Source organism: Camellia sinensis, chromosome 4 (genome assembly GCF_055761805.1).
Source record: "Camellia sinensis isolate YWXY chromosome 4, ASM5576180v1, whole genome shotgun sequence".
Classification (NCBI taxonomy): Eukaryota; Viridiplantae; Streptophyta; class Magnoliopsida; order Ericales; family Theaceae; genus Camellia; species Camellia sinensis.
In genome coordinates, this window is record NC_138964.1 from 28,761,241 (window position 1) to 28,778,117 (window position 16,877).

Below are 16,877 nucleotides of genomic sequence, written 5' to 3' on the forward strand. Positions count from 1 at the left end.
GGCAAATCAAACCTTTTTCAAAAAAACAAACATGAAATTTAATTGTCCAAATTCGGACAAACTAGTCTATACTTGCTTGTGCGCATTCCATAGTAATGCTAGTGTAATAATCGGAACAAGAGCATATAATGTCGATAAAAATCATATCATGATTAGTAGAGGCCGATCTTTGATTGTGCGAGTGGGGGTGCTCAATTCATGACCTTCCCCTCTCATACCTAAGTTCCCGAGCCGAGACAAATTTGGTGATGACAGACACAGGGCCTTTTGCGCGAGTCATGGGTTTCCTCAATTTCCCCCCCCCAAAAAATATTTAGGTGGCGACTCTGTATCTGCAAAACAGTCCATTTTTGGTATTTTGATTCAAAATTAATTTTCCAAAAGATTTTCCAGATTTGGACTCTTTGGTGTTTATCAATTTCACGTTGCACTTGTGAGATTAGATTCAGAACCGCGGGAGTCCGAATTGTAAGGCTTTCTTTCGAACTTCTGAAAGGGGGCGCGAAAAAGCCGAGCTACAGTTTCTGGCGACTCTGCTGGGGAATTAGAGAACTTGACTTGAACTCGTGATATGACATTTTATTTACACTTATGTGTTTATTTGCATTTGCAATTGCATTGGTGCGCCTAAGTCACTATGTTTGTTATCTGTTATTCCTGGACGGTCTGCCAGAGGCTTTCTTGGAAAAGCTTGCCAAAAGGCTGATTGGTCATGGGCTTTGCCATGATAGGAACACAACCCTTGGATCGGGATTGCCGCTGTACCATTTGATCCACCTTTGAATTTTCGGTGTTGGGTGCAAGAGGTATGTTAGGTAGTCTTGCTGAGGCACCCGTTTTGACCAATCGGCCTAGTTGCATATTGAAAGCCATAGAGACTGTTCCAAACTAGGATAGGTTGCTTACCCGAATTCAGGATTGTGTGAAAACCACTTTGCATGAATAATAAACCCTAGTTCCTGACAAAACTAGGACAGGGTAACCCTATCCCCTCATAGGGGTGTTTTGGTCCTTACTTAGCTAGTATGTGCTTTTAGAGTGAAACTCTACAGGAACGTGCATATCAGTTGCAAGTTTGGGTATCAGATTTGGGGCAAAAATTAGTGTTGAGTACAGTTTTGTAGCTTTTGATTACAACTGTGTATGGTTAACATCTGAGCTGAGGTGCTGTGTAGTTTTTGATTTTTGTTTTCCTTTTACTTTATTTCTTTTTGCAAGGTAGTTTATCACAATTACTTCGGACAGTTCGGTTACCTCCCAAGCACTCTGGACCTGTGGATGGAGACTTTACAGATCTGGATATCTTGTTAGGGGACAACCTGTGTTTGCTTCGCTTCTACCGGTTACTAGACGGAGGAGAGTTAGGCATAATTCACCAGTTCAGCAATCACCTACATCTAGTCAGGCTCAATCTTCTACATCTAGGCCAGCAAGAGACCGCTCACCTCTTCAGATGACTCAGTACCCTTCAGGTATAGAAGACTTGATTCGTCATCTCCAACAAACAGTGGAAACCATGCAGTAGGATGCTGCTCGCCAAGCTGAAGTTACGGCCCACCAAGCTGAAGTGATAAACAGGTTGCAGCAACAGCAACCACAGCAAGCAGCGACTTCTGCTTCTCATGCACCTCTTGCAGGTATGCCAGCACCCAGAATCACTGCCAATGTCCAAGAGAATTTGGGCAATCCGGTAGACCCGATCCCACCTCAAACCTCCAAGGCACCAGTGTACCAAATTGAGCCTCCGTTTGAATTCGAAGTTGGTCTAATTGTATTGAAGGTCAACAAGCTGGAGAAGCTTTTCAAGTGGGCACAGGGTTTGAACTCAATCTCCAACATCGAAGATGGTTACACTAACTCCGCAGTGACCTTACCAGATCGGTTCAAAATGCCACACATAGATCGGTTCGATGGCTCTGGGGATCCCATGGTCCATTTACGGTTGTTCTTTGATATCCTACAACCAATGGGCCTTAGCAGACTTCAAAAGTTGTCACTTTTCGGCCAGACCTTGTCACAGATAGCGGCTATCTGATATGCAAAGACGGAGGACTCTGTGAAATGGAGTTGGGAGTAAATGACTGAGGCTTTCATCGCACAATACTCATATAACACATAGATCAAAGTCACAACCCGTGATCTTGAGGCAACCCATCAGGAGCCAAAGGAGGGCTTCTCAGACTTTGTAATGAGGTGGAGGGCCAAAGCTTTGATGATGACTACTAGGCTGTCAGAGAAGGATCAAATCAGGATGGTGGTCCGCAATCTGCAAGGGAAATTATTGCAAAAGATGATCGTCTTACCATTATTTGCATTCACTTAGCTTCATGGGATAGGAGTTCAGATTGAAGATGCAATGAAACAGGAGTTGATAACCGATGAGAAGGAACACACCAAGAGGCCTTTTACACGCAGTTCTAATGTAACCACTAGTGGAAGCACAACTGCGCGGCCATTTGACATAAGTGTTGTCACCACCATAACCAAAAACAACTAACCCTTTTGCCAGTATAACTCCACAAATCTCAAACAACCCGGCCTGATCCTAGAGGACCTTTATCCCACTTTATATGTTATTATCCTAAGCCCTGAGGGTGCTGATAAAAAAGGGGCATCTCAAGCCATTAGAGTCCCATCCACTACCCGATCCTCTCCCACCAAAACACAACCTAGCCAAATACTGCGCTTTTCACTAGTAGCACAGTTACGACATCGACCAATGCTTCAGGCTGCGTCATGAGATTCAAGATCTAATTGACAACAAGGTGATAGCACCACCCCAAAAGCCAAATATAACCACCAACCCTTTCCCAGCCCACAATCAGGTTCCCCCACCTAGGAATCTAAACCTAATACATACACTGGCCATGTAATAACCTGACCATTGTATACGTTTTCTAGAATGCTTTCAGTCCCCTACTCCGTGCATTTATATGCTTACTGTGAAATTTCATGTGAAATTAAGTTTAATTAAGCGAATCTTATGATTATAGATTCATATCTATTTAATAAGAGAAAAATCCGTCACAATTGAGATGTTTAGATCAGAAATTGAAGGCCTTAGAAGCTTGATTAACTGAAATTGACTTTACACGTGTGATCAGCATGATTTTTAGTTTATAATATGCATTTTTGTAAAAATTTAATTTGGAACGATTAAACTGATTAAATTTTGTCTTTATTCAACCTTTATATATGTATATCTATATGTGTCTCTTTGAACTTGGAACTTAGAAGCTTTCTCATCAAAATATCCCTGAGAAAGAAGTGTGAAGAGAATAGGAACTAAGAGAGAAGATCTACAAGGCAGAAGATTGAGGAATTGAGATAGTATCCAGAGATTGAAGCCCAAGGTGAGTTTAACCCACCTAGTTCAACCCCTTTTCTTGATTTGGAGTAGGAATCCCTCAATATTGTGTGTGGCCTAGGGTTGTACTTGAGGTCTTGTGTGTGTATGTTGGATAATTAGCAAGATAATTTTATAATTTAGTGATTTTGATTCAATTTGAACTATCTAGTGAGAAATCACATCTTATTTCTTCAATTATCAAGCTTGAATTCCTCTATATGAATAAATGGTTATACATATGTGTATGTGTGGAGATTTGGAAATATCATAGAGATAAGTAGTGTTTATGAGTTTCAAGGAATTAAAGATTTAATTCATATTCAAATTGTTATATGTTTGTACTTCCTATTTACACGATTTTTGAACCGTGTTCTAGCAATTAATGGATCTATTTTGAGCCTTGTACATGTTCACCAAAAATTGGGTTTTGCTTGAAATTTTGACTGCACAAACAGAGCAAATCGCCGCACGTGCGGGGGTCATGGCCGCACGTGCGGGGACACCGCCGCACGTGCAGAAGTCATGGCCGCACGTGCGGGAAAACAGAGCATTTTGGGTTTTGGCTATTGGAAAAAAGGCACATGCGGGACCTCCCAGCCTCACGTGCGGGAGCCACTGCCGCACGTGCGGCCTATGCTGGAAATTTCTGTCTGCTCTGTTTCACCTGCTGGACCCTCTGATATTGTTAAAAATTGTAGTTGATGCCTTTAAATGTTTGTAAATTTATTCGAAGAGAAACGAATCAGAAACAATTTAAAAAGGAAAAAGGAACTAATGTATGAGTTGTGCATGTTGTAGGTCACAACCCGGGAGGAACAATCGCTCTGCTACAGCATTGTGAGTACTAGTACTATAATTGTACATTTACCTACTGCTAATAATTATTATTATTAACGCTCTGTTCTTTGCAAGTTAATCTCGTTAACATTTGTGAATGATTGGAAAATCTACGCACATTGGTGCGCCTCTGGGATTACTCTGCTTTGGTGATATCTGGGCCTACGGCCAATCTGTGAAAATTTGTTAGGCCTGTGGCCAATCTGTAAAATCTGTCAGGCCTAAGGCCGTTCTGTACATCTCTGGGCTTAAAGCCACTTTGTTTAAAGACTGGGCCTAAAGCCATTCTGGAAATGATTACAGAATCTGATTAATCATATGTTCTCTGTGGTTATACACTCTGTAAACCAAGTTAATCATTGAATTGTAAGTACTATTATTCACTGAGCCTGGCTCATTCTGTGTTATGTCTACTTCTGTAGGTAATCAACCTGGCGGTCAGTCTTAACCCATGACGCTCGTTTCTCTTTTGTCAACCTCAGCGTGTCCATGCACTTAGATGAAGCTCGCTCATTTTTGTGGAGTTTTGTTAAGCTTTTGGTTTTGTACTCTAATTGGCTTCCCAAGGTTGAAATGTATTTAACCCCTTTCTTCACCAATGTTTTTGTGACGCGTCCAATCGTGGGGCTGGGTCTGTGTATATATATGTACATAACTGATTCTCAGTTGTATGTTTACTATATGTTTATCTACCTGATGCGATGTTGTGATCCTGGCATGTTAGTGGTGGCTTAATGGATATTATTTTATGTTATTAAATGCTTCCGTTAAGGCCGCATATGTGATACAAACCGAATTTTTCGTCCGGTTCTAAATAAGTCATGCCTAAACATTTAGGGGCGAGTTTGGGGTGTGACAAGTGGTATCAGAGCACGAGTTGCTATCTTACACATGAACCCATTGAGGTTTAGGATGTCTAGAAAAGGCTTAGGCGCCATGCATAATATTCTGAATGCATATGGAAAGGTTGATGGCAACATTAAATGTAATCCAATAATGCTAAAGATTATGGTCCATGTTTATTGTATATTCCGTGGGTATATTGTAATTGATTATCATGTAGAATATGGTGAGAACAAGAACGGAAGACCCGGAAGATGCCACTTCTGCACAGTTGGACAGGATGGAAAGAATGATTATGGAAATGGTAGAGACTTTACAACAGCAACAACAACAACAACAGCAACAACCACAACCACCACCGCCACCGGTACCTTCACCCGCGGTACAAGATTTCCATGCTGAGGATTGGACTATTACACTCACGAGGGAATTTAAAAAGATGAAGCCACCATCATTCAAAAGAGGGATAGAACCAATGAAAGCGGAAGCACGGGTATTGGGAATAGAAAAGTTGTTTGAAGTTTTCCCTTGTATCGAAGCCCAAAAAGTGCAACTTGCTGCCTTCACCCTTGAAGATGAAGCACAGAGGTGGTGGATGCTTACGAGAACTGTGCACCAGGGGTTAACATGGGACAGATTCCAGGAATTGTTTTATGACAAGTACTTTCCTGAAAGTATGCGAGACAAAAAGGTGACTGAATTTGAAATTCTCAGACAAGGAAATAAGACCGTTGCAGAGTATGAAGCTCAATTTGCAGAACTAGCACGGTCTGCACCTCATATGGTGGATACAGATTATAAGAAGGCACGAAAATTTGAAGGGGGATTACAGAGTGCTATCCTGGACCGAATCAACATGTTGAAGTTACCCACCTATGTTGATGTGTTGGAGAGGGCTATCATAGCAGAGGGAAACATTGCTGTTCAGAATCGAATTTTTGAATGGAAAGGGAAAAGCCAGAATAGTCAAGTGTAAAAAGGGACAGTCACACCGCCAAACAAGAAACAGAATTCAGGGACTTCTAGTACTTCCACCCTTACTCCAGACTCGACTCCTTTTTGTTCAGAGTGTGGAAAGAAGCACCGTGGGACTTGTTATCAGTTGTCTAGAGCATGTTTTCGATGTGGCAAAACGGGTCATTTGGTAAGGGATTTCCCTTAGAGGAATCAACAAAATGCCAATAGGGCTGCTACAAGTTCAGCGGTGTCTACACCAGCTCCCAACACCAAGTCAGCTGCCAAGCTGTTAACAATAAAGACACTGCAAGGCAAGGCAGAGTATTTGCATTGGTTCCAAGACATGTGCACAATGCTGTAACCGTGGTGTCAGGTGCATTTATTGTTCACGGTCATTTTGCTCATGTATTGTTTGATTCCGGCTCTACCCATTCCTTTGTGTCAAAACTGTTTGCACAAAATTTAGATAGATTTGAAGAAGTATTATCCTATGTGCTATGTGTATCGTCACCTTTGGGGTATTCTATGATCTGTGCTTCTGTATATTTTGCTTGTGAACTCCTAATTGGGGATATCCGGGTATATGCCAACTTATTCCCTCTTTACATGACTCACTTCGATATTATTCTGGGTATGGACTGGCTGAGTGAATACAATGCAATTATTGACTGTTTGACAAAGCAAATCAATTTTCATCCTCTAGGACAATCCGAATCTACCTTTCAGGGACATGGAGTGATTTCTCTACCTTATTTGATTTCTGTAGTAAAGGCCTGTAAATTAATTCAGAAGGGGTGTCTGGGGTATTTATGCAGTATTTTGGAGGGACAAGTGATGAATGGGAGTATTGACATGATTCCAGTTGTTTGTGAATTTTCGGATGTTTTTCCGGAAGAATTACCGGGGGAGTTAGAAGACCGTGAAATCGAGTTTTCAACTGAAGTGGCGCCGGGAACTCAGCCCATTTCTAAGACTCCGTATAGAATGTAACCAGCTGAAATGAAGGAATTAAAGGCTCAGTTGCAAGATTTGCTCGATAAGGGGTTCATTTGCTCGAGTGTCTCTCCTTGGGGTGCACCAGTTCTGTTTGTGGAAAAGAAAGATGGGACACTCCGGTTATGTATAGATTACAGGAACTTAATAAAGTAACAATCAAGAATAAATACCCATTGCCTCGAATCGATGATTTGTTCGACCAGCTACAAGGGGCACAAGTCTTTTCAAAATTGATTTATGGTTCGGAAACCACCAATTGAAGGTCAAAGCTAATGAAGTTGAGAAGACAACTTTTCGAACCTGGTACGACCACTACGAATTTCTGGTTATGCCCCTTGGAGTTACTAACGCACCAGCAGCGTTTATGGATTTTATGAATCGTGTCTTCAAGCCCTATTTGGATGAGTTTGTAGTGGTATTTATTGATGACATCCTTATTTACTCGAAGAATGCAGAAGCTCATGAGAATTATCTTCATCTAATTCTTCAAACACTTCGAGAAAAGAAATTGAATGCCAAGTTGAAGAAATGTGAATTCGGGCTACACGAGGTAGCATTCTTGGGGCATGTAATAACAAAGGAATGAGTCTCTGTTGATCCACACAAAATTGAGGCGATCGTGAATTGGCCAATTCCTACCAATGTGACTGAGGTGCATAGTTTTTTGGGACTAGTCGGGTATTATAGGAGGTTTGTTCAAGACTTCTCCAAAATCTCTATACCGCTTACACAATTGACTCAGAAGGGGATTGTATTTGAATGGTCAGAACAGTAAGAATCTGCTTTCCAGGTGTTAAAAACAAAGTTGACAACAACCCCGGTTCTAGCACTACCATCTGGTACCAAAGGATTTGTAATCTACAGCGATGCTTCTTTTAAAGGACTTGGTTGTGTGCTTATGCAAAATGGGAGAGTCATCACCTATGCTTCCTGACAGCTCAAACCCCATGAAAGGAATTACCCCACACATGATCTTGAGCTAGTAGCAGTGGTTTTTGCTTTAGAGATATGGCGGCACTATCTATATGGGACTACTTGTGAAGTTTATACTTATCATAAGAGCGTCAAGTACCTTTTCACGCAAAAGGAATTGAATATGCAACAACGGCGATGGTTGGAACTTATTAGGGATTATGATTTACAGATCCACTACCATCCTGGTAAGGCCAATATGGTCGCAGAAGCACTAAGCCGGAAAAGCACGGGAAATTTGGAAAATCTATTTACGGAACAAAGAGAGTTATTGGTTGAATTGAGTAAAATGGATGTAGACCTTGTGGTGCATGGACGAGAACCCATAGTAGCTGCGGTGATGGCCCAACCGACATTAATTGAAGAAATCAAACTACGTCAGATGGAAGATGAAATCCTGAAGAGGATATGTGATGAGTTAGAGACAAAACTGAGATCGGGATTCAATTTGATGAATTTAGTACTTAAATTCCAAGGCAGAATATGTGTTTCCAATGTGTCAGGACTTAGGCAAAAATTAATGGAAGAAGCACATGCCTCGAGATTATCACTGCACCCTGGGTGTACTAAAATGTACCAAAATTTAAAACAGGATTTATGGTGGCCAAGTATGAAAAAGGAAATTGCGAATTTCGTCTCCAAATGTTTGCAATGTCAGCAAGTAAAGGTAGAGCATCAAAGACCGGCAGGATTATTGTAACCCCTTCCAATCCCGAAATGGAAGTGGGAACATCTGACCATGGATTTTGTTGTGGGGTTACCACGGACTCCTCGAGGTATGAATTCTGTATGGGTCATTGTAGATCGGTTAACTAAGTCTACCCATTTCCTACCTGTGAAAACTCAGTACAATGCGGACAAACTTGCTGTAATTTATGTGAACAAAATTGTGAGACTCCATGGTGTTCCAGTTTCAATAGTATCAGATAGAGACCCGATGTTTGTATCTAGATTCTGGCAAAAGCTACAGGGAGCAATGGGTACAGAATTAAAGTTTAGCATAGCTTTCCACCCTCAGACAGACGGACAATTCGAGAGAACGATATAGACATTGGAAGACATGCTTCGAATGTGTGTTTTGAATTTTCAGGGAAGTTGGGAAACTCATCTACCCTTGGTGGAGTTCGCGTACAATAATAGTTACCATTCGAGTATTGCAATGGCACCTTATGAGGCTCTGTATGGGAGGGCGTGTCGCTCCCCGGTGTGTTGGGCTGAAGTTGGAGATAAATCGCTATTAGGGCCTAAAATTGTCCAACTGACAACTGAAAAGATTAAAACTATTCGGGAACGATTAAAAGCTGCTTAAAGCAGACGTAAGAGTTATGCGGAAAACTGACGGAGGGATTTGGAATTTGAGGTCGGCAATCATGTTTTTGTGAAAGTCACTCCAATGAAGGGGCACCAAGATTCGGAAAGAGAGGTAAGTTGACACCCCGATATATTGGTCCATTCCAGATTCTGGAGAAAGTAGGTTCAGTGGCTTACCGAATTGCCCTTCCTCCAAGTTTGAGTCAGATGCATAATGTGTTCCACATTTCTATGCTTCGAAGTTACCTTCCGGATCCATCTCATGTCATTGATCACCACCAAATTGTTCTGGATGATAAGTTAACTTATACGGAAAAGCCAATTCAAATTCTAGATCGGTAAGTAAAACAACTACGGAACTGAGAGATTCCAATGGTGAAAATCGAATGGTAGGAACACTACAGAACCGAAGCTACTTGGGAAAAAGAAGAGGAAACGCAACACCAATATCCGTATCTGTTCTTATCCTAAGGTAAAACAAGTTTGAGAAACCAAACTTATTTAAGGGGGGGAGAGTGTAATAACCCGACCCTCGTATATGTTTTCTAGTATGCTTTCAGTCCCCTACTCCATGCATTTATATGTTTTTTGTGAAATTTCATGTGAAATTAAGTTTAATTAAGCGAATCTTATGATTATAGATTCATATCTGCCTAATAAGAGAAAAATCTGTTACAATTGAGATGTTTAGATCAGAAATTGAAGGCCTTAGAAGCTTGATTAACTGAAATTGACTTTATACGTGTGATCAGCATAATTTTTAGTTTATAATATGCATTTTTGTAAAAAATTAATTTGGAACGATTAAACTGATTAAATTTTATCTTTTTTCAACCTTTATATATGTATATCTATAAGTGCCTCTTTGAACCTGGGACTTAGAAGCTTTCTCATCAAAATATCTCCTGAGAAAGAAGTGTGAAGAGAATAGGAACTAAGAGAGAAGATCTACAAGGAAGAAGATTGAGGAATTGAGAGAGTATCCAGAGATTGAAGCCCAAGGTGAGTTTAACCCACCTAGTTCAACCCCTTTTCTTGATTTGGAGTAGGAATCCCTCAATATTGTGTGTGGCCTAGGGTTGTATTTGAGGTCTTGTGTGTGTATGTTGGATAATTATCAAGATAATTTTATTATTTAGTTATTTTGATTCAATTTGAACTATCTAGTGAGAAATCACATCTTATTTCTTCAATTATCAAGCTTGAATTCCTCTATATGAATAAATGGTCATACATATGTGTATGTGTGGAGATTTGGAAATATCATAGAGGTAAGTAGTGTTTATGAGTTTCAAGGAATTAAAGATTTAATTCATATTCAAATTGTTATATGTTTGTACTTCCTATTTACACGATTTTTGAACCATGTAGTAGCAATTAATGGATCTATTTTGAGCCTTGTACATGTTCACCAAAAAATTGGGTTTTGCTTGAAATTCAGACTGCACAAACAGAGCAAATCGCCGCACGTGTGGGGACACCGTCGCACATGCGGGAGTCATGGCCGCACGTGCGGGAAAACAGAGCATTTTGGGTTTTGGCTACTAGAAAAAAGGCACGTGCGGGACCTCCCAGCCACAAGTGCGAGAGCCCCTGCCGCACGTACAGGGCTCACAGCCGCACGTGCGGCCCATACTGGAAATTTCTGTATGCTCTGTTTCACCTACTGGAGCCTTTGATATTGTTGAAAATTGTAGTTGATGCCTTTACATGTTTGTAAATTTATTCGGAGCGAAACGAATCAGAAACAATTTAAAAAGGAACTAATGTATGAGTTGTGCATGTGTGTAGGTCACGACCCGGGAGGAACAATCGCTCCGCTACAGCACTGCGAGTACTAGTACTGTAATTGTACATTTACCTACCGTTAATAATTATTGTTATTAATGCTCTGTTCTTTGAAAGTTAATTTCGTTAACATTTGTGAATGTTTGGGAAATCTACGCACATTGGTGCGCCTCTGGGATTACTCTGCTTTGGTGATATTTGGGCCTAAGGCCAATCTGTGAAAATCTGTTAGGCCTATGGCCAATCTGTAAAATTTGTCAGCCCTAAGGCCGTTTTGTATATCTCTGGGCTTAAAGCCACTCTGTTTAAACACTAGGCCCAAGGCCATTCTAGAAATGATTACAGAATCTGATTAATCATATGTTCTCTGTGGTTCTACACTTTATAAACCAAGTTAATCATTGAATTGTAAGTACTATTATTCACTGAGCCTGGCTCATTTTGTGTAATGTCTACTTCTATAGGTAATTAACCTGGAGGTTAGTCTTAACCCATGAAGCTCGTTTCTCTTTTGTCAACCTCAGTGTGTCCAGGCACTTAGATGAAGCTCGCTCATTTTTGTGGAGTTTTGTTAAGCTTTTAGTTTTGTACTCTAATTGGTTGCCCAAGGTTGAAATGTATTTAACCGCTTTCTTCACCAATGTTTTTGTTATGCGCCCAATCATGGGGCTGGGTCTGTGTATGTATTTGTACATAACTGATTCTCAGGTGTATGTTTACTGTATCTTTATCTATCTGATGCGATGTTGTGATCCCGGCATGTTAGTGGTGGCTCGATGGATATTATTTTATGTTATTAAATGTTTCCGTTAAGGCCCCATATGTGATACAAACTGAATTTTTTGTCTGGTTCTGAATAGGTCATGCCCAAACTTTTAGGGGCGAGTTTGGGGTGTGACAGGCCATCCCCTATGACCCCAGCGTATAAATTACCCCTTCCCACCTACCAAAACTGACGTTGTTCATCCCTAAAAGCACGGACTTGTGCATGATGGACACGTCCACACTTTAACCCAAACCCGTGGTGGTGACAACGGCAGAAGAAGGGAGGTTGGCCTCGGAGGAGAGTATCAGTCTGCTGCCTGAGTGCTCTGAGGATATGACTAAGGGGATGTATGACCCATGTTGTTACATTGTGCTAGTTGATCAAGCTAAACCAGAAGTGGTATTGATGACAGCAGCAGAGGTCGATGTGGTTAGAGAGGATTGCCCAAGTCGAGGACTAGATGATCTTGCAGAGCTAGAGGAGGACTTAGACAATCTGCGGTTCTATGACGAACAAGATCAGGGAGATGTGCAGATTGAATGGTTTAATCTAAATGGGTCAACGAACAACTCCGGGTGGCTTAGTGACAAGCATGATAAAGAGGAAGGAATTGAACCAAAATCTGAAGAAAGGGAAGCAAGAATAGCTGCAGTGGCCAGAATGGCCGAGGAAAAGGGGAAACTGCCATAGAGCACTGGTATCAAGAATTTTGGTCAAGAACGGGTGTCGTGTGTACCGCAGATACAGAATAGGAAGCCGCATTGAAGTGGTTTGAACAAGAAAGGGATGAAGACAAAGAGGAAGTTGGAAAGGCCTAACACCCTGTAGGGGATGTTTTTGATGTAACAGTCATTAGAACGGAACCAAAAAATTGCTTGCCGGTTGTCGGAGGTGGAATCATGTCAGTACTCCCATTCATCACTTGCCCTTTCAAAATACTGCATGAATACCCCTGACACCCTTTCTGAATTAATTTACATGCCGTTACTGTAGAAATCAAATAAAGTGGAGAAGTCACTCAATGTCCCTGATAGGTAGATTCTGATTGTCTCGAAGGATGGAAACTGATTTGCTTAGTCAAACAGTCAATAGTTGCACAATATTCACTCAACCAGTCCATACCCAGAATAATATCGAAGTGAGTCATGTCAAGAAGCAATAAGTTGGCATATACCCGGATATCCCCACTTAGGAGTTCATAAGAAAAATATACAGAGGTACAGATCATAGAATTCCCCAAAGGTGAGGACACACATAGCATATAAGACAATACTTCCTCAGATTTATCTAAATTTTGCGCAAATAGTTTTGACACAAAGGAATGGGTAGAGCAAGAATCAAACAATACATGAGCAGAATGACCGTGAACAATAAATATACTTGACACCACGGTTGCAGTATTTTGCACATCTTCCAGAACTAATGCAAACACTCTCCCTTGTCTCGCGGTGTCTTTATTGTTAACTGGCTTGGCAGCTGACTTGGTGTTGGGAGTTGGTGTAGCCCCTGCTGAGCTTGTAGCAGTCCTATTGCCGTTTGGTTGATTCCTTTGAGGACCATCCCTTACTAGATGACCGATTTTACCACACCTAAAACATGCTCCAGATAACCGATAACAAGTCCCACAGTGATTCTTTCCACACTCTGAGCAAACAGGAGTTGAGTCTGGGGTAAGGGTCAAAGTACTAGAAGTCCCTGAATTTTGTTTCTTGTTTGGTGCTATGGTTAGCCCGTTTGATAATTGAATGTTCTGCCTCTTTCCTTTCCATTCCGAAATCCGATTCTTGGCAGCAATGTTTCCCTCTGCTATAACAACCCTCTCCAACACATCAACGTAGGTGGGTAACTTCAACATGTTAACTCAGTCAACGATAGCAGTCCGTAGTCCCCCTTCAAATTTTCGTGCTTTCATATAATCTGTGTACACCATATGAGGGGCAAACTGAGCTAATTCTGTAAATTGGGCTTCATACTCTGCAACGGTCTTATTTCCTTGTCTGAGAGTTTCAAATTTTGTCACCCTCTTATCTCGCATGCTTTGGGGAAAGTACTTGTCATAAAATAGCTCCGAAAATCTATCCCATGTTAACCCTTGGTGCACAGTTCTCGTAAGCATCCACCACCTCCGTGCTTCGTCTTCAAGAGTGAAGGCAGCAAGTTGCACTTTTTGGGCTTCGGTGCAAGGAAAAACTTCAAACAAATTTTCTATTCCCAATACCCACACTTCAGTTTTCATTGGTTCTATTCCTCCTTTAAATGATGGCGGCTTCATCTTTTTAAATTCCCTCGTGAGAGTGATAGTTCGGTCCTCAGCATGAAAATCTTGTGCCACAGGCGGAGGTACCGGTGGCGGTGGCGGTTGTGGTTGTGACTCTTGCAGTTGTTGTCGTAGAGTCTCTGCCATTTCCATTATCATTCTCTCCACTCTATCCAACCGTGCAGAAGTCGAATCTTCCGGGTCTTCCGTTCTTGTTCTCACCATATTCTACATGACAATCAATTACAATATACACAAGAGATATAAAATGGACGTGGATCATAATCAGTGGAGATAGCAGATAGTGCATATACATTTAACGTTGCCATCAATCTGTTTATATGCTTTCAGAATGTTATACATGTTGCCTAAGTCTTCTCTAGACATCTTAAAGCTCAATGGATTCGTGTGTGAGATAGCAACTCGTGCTCTGATACCACTTGTCACGCCGTAAACCCGCCCCTAAAAGTTTGGGCATGATCACTTCAGAAACGGACATCAAATTCGATAGGTATAACATATGGGGCCTGAACAGAAGCATTTAACAATGCAAAATAGCATCCATTGAGCTAATACTAACAGGCCAGGATCAAACACTTAATATCAGGTACTTTAATGTATAATAAACACACATGTAATTATATATATATACAAATATGCAGACCCATCCTCGGGTCTGAGGATGTAACAAAACTATGTTGAGGGAAGTTAATCATGTTTTACAGCATCAGACAAAAGATTTAGTGCACCAAGCTAAAAGCTCTGCAAGGATTCCACAAAATGAATGGGCTTCATCTAAATGCTTGGACGTACTGAGGTTGACAAAAGAGAAATGGGCACGATGGGTTAAGACTGACCTCCCGGTTGGTTTTCTATAGTGACAAACATAACACGGAGTGAGCAAGGCTCAGTGAATAATAGTACATAAACAATTTACTAAATAAACTCGAATTGTAATGCATGTAAGTGCAGTGAGCATATGTATAATCTTATTCTGTAAACATGTTCAAAATGGCCTTGGGCCCAACTTTTATACAAAGTGGCTTCAAGGCCAATAACATACAGATTGGCCTCAGGCCCAATAAACTTTACAGATTGGCCTTTGGCCTTACAGACTTTACAGATCGGCCTCTAGCCTAACAGATTTCACATCGGCCTCTAGCCTAACAGATTTTACAGATTGGCCTCTGGCCTAACATATTTTACAGACTGGCCTCTGGCCCAGATATCAACAAAGCAGAATGTTTCTAGAGTTGTGCAAATGTATACAGATTTTCCAATCGTTTATAAATGTTAGCATAATTAACTTGCGAATAGAAAAGCATTAATAATAATAATTATTAATGATAAGCAAATGTACAGCTGTAGTACTATTACTCACTGTGCTGTAATGGAGCGATAGTTCCTCTCGGATTGTGACCTACACACATGCACAACTCACAAATTAGTTCCTTTCCCTTTTTAAATCATTGTTTGATTCATTTTGTTTCAAATGAATTTACAAACATTTTAAGGCATCAACACAGATTTTAATAACACCAGAGGGTTAAACAGGTAAAACAGAGCGGACATAATTTCCCAACATGAGCCGCACGTGCGGTTGTGAAGCCCCGCACGTGCCTTTTTTCCTGTAGCCAAAGACCAAAAATTCTCAGTTTTCCGCACATGCGGCCATGACCTCTGCACGTGTGTTAGTGCTCCTGCACGTGCGGCCATGACCCCCGCACGTGCGGCCATGACCCCCGCACGTGCGGCGATTCTGCCCTGTTTGGTGCAATCTGAAGCAAAACACATGCACAGCTAGACCAACACAATCCAAGGTGTAAAAGAGAGGAATTTAAATTAATTTGATAATGTAACATCACCATAAACATGAATCATAAAGTCATTTAGGTCTTTAATTCCTTCAATTGCACACAAATAATTCAATACTCTTGCATTTATGATTATATGTGATATATATATACATATCAATATATGAGCAATCAAGTGCTTCTAACATGAGAATTCAAAGGATGAGATGAGATCCTTCCGCATAGCTCAAATTAACTCCCAAAATAACCAAATGTTAAGAATAGCTTTCCAATTCATCAATTATCCAACCCTTAATCCCTATTACAACCTTAACTTACATGATAGCACAAGAAGTTCTTACTAAGATCAAGAGAGAGGTTGTTCAAAGTAGATCACACATACCTTAAGTTCAAATCTCTCTAATCTCTCTCAATTTCCCAACTTTCTTCCGGGTGGAACTCTCTTCTCCCTCTCAAACTCTCTTTTTCTCACTCTCTCTTCTAGGAGATATTTGTATAATAGCTTCTCAGTCAAATGTTTAAAAGACACACAAATATATATATATATATATATATATATAAGTTGAATAAGGACAAAAAATCAATCAGTTTAATCATTCCAAATCAAAATTTCACAGAAAATCATATTATGACCTAAAAATCATACTGATCTCAAATATAAAATCAATTTCGGATTATTAAGCTTCTATGGCTTTCAATTTCTGATCTGAACATCACAATTGCAACAGATGTTTCTCTTATTAAACAGATATGAATCTATAAGCATAAGATTCACTCCTCTAACTTAAGTTCACATAGAATTTCACAACAAGCTCATAGTTACACAGAGTAAGGGACTAAAAGTATACTAGAAAACAAATACGAGGGTCGGGCTATTACATAAGTCCATCCCAATGGTGAAGGAAGAGTGGAAAGAACACTATGGAATAGACGCTACATGGGAAAAAGAGGATGAGGTGCAACTACGCTACCCACATTTGTTTCCGA

General features: G+C 40.6%; 2 protein-coding genes across 2 annotated transcripts; both read left to right on the forward strand.

Moving 5' to 3' along the window:
- The first annotated feature begins 5,468 nt into the window (after positions 1–5,468).
- LOC114305703 (uncharacterized) lies at positions 5,469–6,005 on the forward strand. Its single transcript, XM_028251126.2, has one exon. The coding sequence runs from the start codon at positions 5,469–5,471 to the stop codon at positions 6,003–6,005; it is 537 nt and encodes a 178-aa protein (XP_028106927.2).
- Positions 6,006–7,346: 1,341 nt separating this feature from the next.
- On the forward strand, positions 7,347–9,263 carry LOC114300962 (uncharacterized). The gene is made up of 3 exons (XM_082923155.1): positions 7,347–7,532; positions 7,920–8,414; positions 9,045–9,263. The coding sequence occupies exons 1-3, from the start codon at positions 7,347–7,349 to the stop codon at positions 9,261–9,263; spliced, it is 900 nt and encodes a 299-aa protein (XP_082779281.1).
- The last annotated feature ends 7,614 nt before the right edge of the window (positions 9,264–16,877 follow it).

What these genes read in the sequence shown, in the direction of transcription:
- LOC114305703 (XM_028251126.2), top strand. Translation starts at nt 5,469, where the DNA reads ATGAAGCCACCATCATTCAAAAGAGGGATAGAACCAATGAAAGCGGAA.
- LOC114300962 (XM_082923155.1), top strand. Translation starts at nt 7,347, where the DNA reads ATGGATTTTATGAATCGTGTCTTCAAGCCCTATTTGGATGAGTTTGTA. An exon ending in GTGAATTCGGGCTACACGAG is followed by an intron (nt 7,533 to 7,919) that starts GTAGCATTCTTG and finishes GCTTCCTGACAG; the next exon opens with CTCAAACCCCATGAAAGGAA. An exon ending in GATTCAATTTGATGAATTTA is followed by an intron (nt 8,415 to 9,044) that starts GTACTTAAATTC and finishes TTGAATTTTCAG; the next exon opens with GGAAGTTGGGAAACTCATCT.